This window comes from Pundamilia nyererei, unplaced genomic scaffold (assembly GCF_000239375.1).
Source record: "Pundamilia nyererei isolate P.nyererei 1_Seehausen unplaced genomic scaffold, PunNye1.0 scaffold01370, whole genome shotgun sequence".
NCBI classification, from domain to species: Eukaryota; Metazoa; Chordata; class Actinopteri; order Cichliformes; family Cichlidae; genus Pundamilia; species Pundamilia nyererei.
In genome coordinates this window covers 1-7532 of record NW_005188771.1, presented here as the reverse complement: position 1 = coordinate 7532, position 7532 = coordinate 1, and the positions used below count along the sequence as shown (strand labels likewise).

At 40.2% G+C, this 7532-nt stretch overlaps 1 protein-coding gene across 1 annotated transcript; it reads left to right on the top strand.

The window, feature by feature from the left end:
* Positions 1-307: 307 nt before the first annotated feature.
* On the top strand, positions 308-6541 carry LOC102196718 (pyruvate carboxylase, mitochondrial-like; the record flags this gene model as incomplete). The annotated part of the gene is made up of 3 exons (XM_005755394.1): positions 308-487; positions 4602-4776; positions 6468-6541. Coding segments are annotated over 3 exons (429 nt in total), but the record flags the coding sequence as incomplete, so codon positions are not given.
* Between the last annotated feature and the right edge of the window lie 991 nt (positions 6542-7532).

Sequence of the window (7532 nt, the reverse complement as noted above, 5' to 3'; positions counted from 1 at the left end):
GACTTGGCGTGGAAGAATGCTGTAGCCTGACAGACAAACTGCAGCAACTTCTACTCTAACATTACCCAACTAAAAAGATGCTCGATTTTCTCTTAATACTTTATTTTTTTCTCTATAAATATGTGGATATATTTTTTTTTTTTTTCTGTCAGCTTAAAAGCCACAGTGAATAACAGCGGCTCTCCTTGTCCTAAGCAAACTGTGATAAGTATCCAACTGAAGGGTACATCAGGCTAATAGTAACTTTCTTTATCCAGAAATGGGTTTAACACTCCCAAAGTGCTCAGACTTTTTTCCTCTTTGCTAGGTGACTCCTTCCTCAAAGATCGTGGGTGACCTGGCCCAGTTCATGGTGCAGAACAACCTGACCAGAGCAGAGGTGGAGGAGAGAGCGGACGAGTTGTCCTTCCCCCTCTCTGTCGTCGAGTTCCTTCAGGGATACGTTGGGATACCACACGGAGGATTCCCTGAGCCGTTCAGATCTAAGGTACTCATATTGGAGTCTTTGTATATAATTCCAATAAGGATTTGTACAAAAGCATTCATTTATTTATTTAAAAACCATTTAACTTCCAATCTGCTGGAATAAATGGACACGGCTATTTAGATCACAAAATACTCGCTCAACATTTGTCCTTCACGGCCTTCACTTGTGCCTTTTTGTAACAAACACGGGCCAGAGAGCTTCATTAAAGGTGTTACACACATGCAAACACTAAAGTTGTGTTTCATGCTTTATCTCATCTGGCACAAGCTGAAAACAGTTTCTTTGCCTCTGCTCTTCTTCTCCTCACGAGTGCATACAGCGAGGGCGACCGCTATGCGCATCAGGGGGCCACCAGCATGACGTCTCCTTGGGAGTTACAAGAACACACAGAGGATTTAAAAAAATGTCACAATTTCCCCAATGTTTCTAACATAGTGGCTAGTTGACATTTCTGAAAAGTTTTTTTTTCAGTATTTCCTTTTCCATCTAATATATTGAGCAGTGTAAGTGTGTAGATGTACAGTTAAAGGGAATTTTTAATACTTTAATGTATTCCCCCACTGGTCAAGTCATTTTTAAAGCCTCAGTTCATAGCTTAGTTTTATCTTAAACGATCTGTTGGTTTGTTTTTGTCGTCATTTGGCTCCCGTCCTTCCCTTTCTTTGTTTGTTTGAAACATCGCTTGTCCTCCTGCCAATTTTCTTATTCCTCAACCATAATCAGATGTTTTTTATTTAGTTGTGATGGTATATTGGTGTGTCTTGTGTTTTTAAATACTTTGTCTGGTGAGTCATTACCATTTTAAAAAGCACAGATAGCTGCTGTGTTTGGTTTGTGGTTTTCTGTTCGGTCAGCATTCACGCTGCAAGATGCTAAAGTGTCACTGTTTTCTTTTTTCATGTAACTTGTTACTTAAGTGGATATTTGCATTCCAAATAATGCAAAAAAGTCACCAGACTTTTTTAAAAAACAACTATCAGAGCTGCAGGTTGCATCGTAGTGTGTACTCCGAGTAAATACTTCATACGAAATCCTCTCATCTCAGCCAGAACATCTGACTAAATCTCTCGATATTCAGACACCGACAGCCCGTCAGCACCGAGGGGCAGTTGAGCGCACAGCATAACTTCAGTCGTTCATTCAGTTAAATGATGACTACCACAGTTTACTTTTGCTTTGATTTCATTGTGTTTTAATTTGTGTGCTATTGTGTTTGCCTATGTCGACACGGAAGCCGCACAGCTGAGACCTAAATCTGATATTCACTCACACACACACCATGTATCAGCATGACTGATTTACATAACCTCGGCTCAGACGTGAAAAGACACGAGAGGAATTTTGTTTTAACGGAAAGAAAGTAAAACATTTATCACATTATCTTTAGAAAGCACAGCTAGCTTGTGACTACTTTGCCTTCAGTCATTGACCTTTAGTTGCTGCTGTGTCGCTCATCTTTATTAATGCATATAAGCACACACATGTATAACCCCAGCTGTACGCTGTAGCTTAAGGTTATATTCGTACGCTATCAGCAAAGAAGCAGCAGTGTTTCCTTAATGGTGCTTCGGTGGTGTTAATTAGCTGGTGAACAGGCGTTCCATAATTATATCACATTCATTCATTTCTCAAAGGCTGTCGCAAAGTTACTTTCATTCCTTTGAATCATAAAGTGGTAACTGAGTTGTTTCCTCGTCTGGTGCGGGTGGAAAAAACACAATGGACAAGGGAAAAAGATGGGGGACAAGGTGGGAATGTGGATTGTGAGACTGAGGAAAGAGAAGTGTATTAGACCATCAGAAATGAAACGAGCTAATGAAATGAGTGTCATTAAAAATGCAGCATATCCCTCAGAGGAGCATACTTGAAAAGAAAGGAAAGGGGAAAACTGAGTGCGTGTGATGTTTAGGATTTCCCACAGAAATGCGGAGAGTCACCAAATAACCTTGGAGGAAGTTTCCTTTATTTGTTAATGGAAACAGACACACACACGGAGTCACTGTCTGTGTCTCACACTTAAACAATCAAGCATTTAGGTGTGAGGCCATCCTCAGAGGAGACTGTGCTAATGAGCAGGGACTCCAGTGAACCTGCTATCTTTGAAGTGCCTTTCTCGCACACGCACAAATGAGTAAGCTATCTTTGAACGGTTAGCTCTGTGACTAATAGAATTGCACTGGGCCCTTTGTGTAGAGATTTCTGCAGGGTGCACACACACATGCTTGATGATGTTATGAAGATGCAAAGCAGCACACAAATTAGTAAACATAACAAATGTATACAGTTGTGGTAGAAAGTACGCCCTTTTTCAGTTCCAAGGTTTTACTTTTATCAGGATGCAATAAAAATCATCTGGTCCTCAGCAGGTCTTAAGTTAGGTCAGTATAACCTCAGATAAACTGTAAAACATAACTTATTTCACTGTTATTAACAAAATAAGCTGATAAACAAATACAATCAATGAACTGATCATCAGCAAGTGTGTGTGCACCTCTGCATGTATTATCACAATGCCAAGGAGGAAAGACCAAAAGCAACGACTTGGAGAAGCAACCGTTGCTGTCCATCAATTTGAGAAGGGTTGAAAGTTTCCAAACAATTTGATGTCCATCATTCTACAGTGAGAAAGATTATTCACGAGTGGAAAATATTCAAGACAGCTGCCAATCTTCCCAGGAGTGAACATCCCAGCAAATTCTCCCCTGAGGTCAGATTGTGCAACGCTCTGACCAGAAACTGCAAAAAAATACAAATATAACATCTCTGACTTTACAGTTGGCGTGTTAAGACTGAACAAGTATCACTTGTGTGGGAGGGTGGCTAGCCGGGAAGCCTCTTATCTAAAAAGAACATGGGTCTGCAAAGTTGCATCTCAACTAAAGCCACAATACTTCTGGAACAACGTCCTTTGGAGAGACGAGACCAAAGTGGAGGAAACGAAACAGCAGAGCAGCACAAACACCTCATAGCAACTATCAAGCAAGGTGGAGGAGGGGTCACCTCACCATGACCCCCTCTGTATATTGCAATATTGTGTGACGATCTTCTGACAACTAAAGCTTGTCTAAAACTGGACCAGGACAGTGAAATCTGTAACAGAATGGCCCAATCAAAGAACAGATCTCAAACTGATTGAAACCTTAACAGATGCACACAAACAACAATGACCTGAAGCAGCATTTGTAAGAAGAATGGGCCAGAATTCCTCCACAGCATGTGAGAAACTGATGAATTGCTTTGTGTACGACTTTAAGTTGTTGAAGGTGCTTCTATGACCTACTGAGTCATGGGATGTGCTTAGTTTTTCACACTATAACATAGACCACAAAGGTCAGCACCAAAGACAGGAGTGAAAACGCAAAGTCTTCCAGTAGCTTCCTCCTTTTGCATGTTTCAGGAGACAAAACAAGGGTTCCTACTCTTTACAGCAGCCTTTAGATGAATTGACACTTCTCAACATGATCTCCTCAGCGCACATTATTATTAGCCCCAGATCAATTGTCTCTTTCAGACACCAGCAACTGTGTGGGCAGATAAAATGTCATATCATTGGTCTTAAAGCAGTGTCTGTATATTGCTTCTGAACAGTTTCTTTGAATTGTCATTTATTTTTTTTGTCACGTGTAACGCTGCAGTCATGTTTGATGGGCTGATAGTAGCTTACTGGCTGAAATGAGGGAGATGGAGAGAACTAAAGTGGAATCCACCGCAGAGCTTGACATGACAGTGCTGCTGTTTTTATGTAAATGTAAAAAAAAAATAACTTAAGTTTCTATTCTCTGTTTCTACTGCTTCTCTCCTCCTTTGTGCCTCAAAGCATTCAGTGCATCTGTCTTCCTCTTCCTCTCACTCTGTGTCAATTTAGTGTTTTTGACAGGTTCAAGTTTTTATGTAAAGCTGTGAAGTACAATGTGAAGGTTTTACCATCACTTTAGATATTTCACATGCTTCCACCTCCCATGGGGACGTTATGAAGAAAATCCAGAAAGACTGTATGACTTTATAAAGTTTTAGTAAATAGTTTGTTCGCGACCCTCTTTTGCTGCGATTCTTATTTTTTCCCCTCTCATTTCATCTTCATTTCCTCCTTTTCCGTTTCAACATCCTATTTCAGGTGCTGAAGTCTCTTCCCCGCATTGACGGTCGACCTGGTGCCTCTCTGCCACCTATGGACTTCAAGTCTCTGGAAGAGGGCCTGCGAGCCACACACGGGGATGACATCACCCCTGAGGATGTGATGTCAGCAGCCATGTACCCCAAGGTGTTCCAGGAGTTTAAGGAGTTTACTGGTGAGTGGACCGACTGGAAATAAACTGTAGGGTTTATGAGACTTCTTTTTTTTCTGTTTCAATTTTTGTAATTTAACTGCTGTGTGAAATGTGTGTTTAATCACACTGCATTCGTGTGATTAAACAAGTCTTAGTTTGTGGTATGTTGTTCTCATTTGTGTTACTACTGGGGCTTGAAATTGGTACCAGCCAAACTTGGGTCAGGAACGCAGAGTATAAAGTTGACCCATTTGGTGCAAATATTTTTGTGTTTGGAGAGAGAAATCATCGTAATTCCAACTTGGTCTAAAGGCACAAGCTTGGAGCAAGAAATGACTAATGTAGCAAATTCAACAATAAAGGTTACATATGAATCAGATTTGACTGGAAGCAGTTTGAAGCTGCTGCCTGGATTGACCTGAGTTTAATTATTCTTTGTGGAGTTAGGACGTTGTTAGTTGTTAGTCTGGCGTTGGCTCTATGTGAAGGTTTTTAATTAATGTGCAGTTGTTCCTTCAATAGCGGGCTAGGCTCTATACAACCCTTAATCTAATGTGAACACTCATTCTTTTATGAGTGTTTCATATTTACAATATTTACCAAAACAAGCCATTTTTTAAAGCTGGATATTCTGCAGTTTCTCTTGTGTGGTGTGATGAAAATGAGCTATTATTTGGTGGGAGTTTAATAAAAGGCACATATCCGGGGCCTGTTCTCCATATCTAAATTTATGTTTTAGTCTAATCAAGCTGATAGGAGTTTGGCTTGATCCCAGATCATCCAGTGGATGTCAAGTCAATCCTACACGGCAGCAAGTTTAGTTAGGCAAACAAGATTAAATGATTAAACTGAAGCTGTGGGATTCTTCCTGGACAGCATTTCAGGGGGATTGATTGGACAAGTATCACAATCCTTTTTCCTTTCTGATTCTTTAACTTGAGAGATTAATTTAAGTTGGAGGGACCTGGTTGTGGCTAATTTGCCAACATCTGGGGGAAAATGTGGGATTTCCTCCGTCTGCCCATCAACAGTTGTGGATGAGTTGCAGTAATTACAGCGAGGGACCTGTGATGTGACGGAACATCTGATGAACTTAAAATCAAGTCACTGCTGCTGCACCATGTCAGGGGCTCAGAGGTGGAGATCCTGCCTTCATCGTGCTCTAAACAAATCAGGATAGAAGATCTTTGTTCTGTTGACCTGTAAAAATATAGCATATGGATTTAAAAAATAGTTCTTGAAAGTACAAAGGTGTTTGCATTTTTACTTTGTGACTGACTTTTATGACGCGTAAGCATAAAGGCATGATGTAATGCAGTTATTTCTATTTCTTTTTCACATTTTAGATCAGACGTTTTTTTCGATTTTATTTTTTTTAAACTCTCCTCTTTTCTTATTTCTGTTGAAGTTTTCACTGTCAGTGGGAATTATCTCAGTAAGTTCCTGATAGAATCATAGATTTGCTGGTCGTGGTTTCCAGTGTCGATATGTTTCCCATTTGAATGACCACAAGAGTACACCATCAGTTCAGATGATTGAATTCGGCCTGGATAATCTAATTCTCTTGTGGCTCTGAAGAACCATACCAGCGTTATCAAGATTACTGATCCTGGATCAGGGAGCTGATCTCTCAACTTTTTTAACTGATGTGCAGAGAACTGGCGCCGACACTGTTTCTAACAAAAACGGCACTTCCTGTTTTCTTTTTTCAGCCAACTTTGGCCCAGTGGATTGTCTCAGCACCAGGCTGTTCTTGGATGGACCCAAGATTGCAGAAGAGTTTGAGGTAAGTAACCACTTACACCATTCTCACTGTTTTTACATCACTAATCTAATTGTTTTTCCTGCCACGGCTTTGTTAGCTTGTTACGCTCACAATATCATCTCTAACATGCATGAATCACCACACGGACACGTAAACGAGGTTAAAAACTTCCCCCTATTAAAGCAGGATTTTAACTGAGTAAATGTTCTTGGATTCAGTTAGCTGATGAGAAATGACTTGACTTAAGTAGAGTTCATTCAATGAGTTGTTTTCAGCCTAATTCTTGTGCATTCAAAGCCAACCTTCATAGGATATTAAAGGATATTAAATAAATAAATGCTAACAATGCACAAAAACCCCTGCTGTCTGTGGACACCTCTTTTATCATTTGCTTTTTTTTTTGGAGGGGAGTGGGGTGAAGAAAAGTGCACGTTATTGTTAAGTAACTGTCACTAATTGTATCATAATACATTTAATCTTAATTCCTCTAATGGCCCAATTTTTATCTTTAATTAACTCTGATGTTTTAACAGTTTAATAAAGAAAAGACGTTATCTGCAGGAAATGATCTTTCCGTCAGTGCGGATGACTGAGGTTTGATTCGGTTTGGTGCAGTCGCAGTGAAGTGCTGATAACAGTGGGAGGACGGAGATATTAACAATTTACCAGGGGAACAACAAACAGGATTTCTGATCCCTGTGGCCAGCAGATTGGCCTTCCTGCACTGAAATAGCAGATTAATTTAGTTGTATGATGTTTGAGACGAGGCTTGTGAAAACTACTGGGACCAACATGTCGTGCCAAAAATTTTAACTGGTGCTGACTTATAAAGATTATAGTGTTCGCTTAATCTGCAGCAGAGAGGCAGCTGAACAGTGCAGTCAGAAGAAGCAAAACACATGAGTTGAATCATTTTGCATGTAAGTACAGGTAATAACTGGCTGTCACCTAGTTTCTGCCACTTTCATAATGTTACACGAGTAGAAGCAGCAGGATGGAGAAGAGTTTAAAC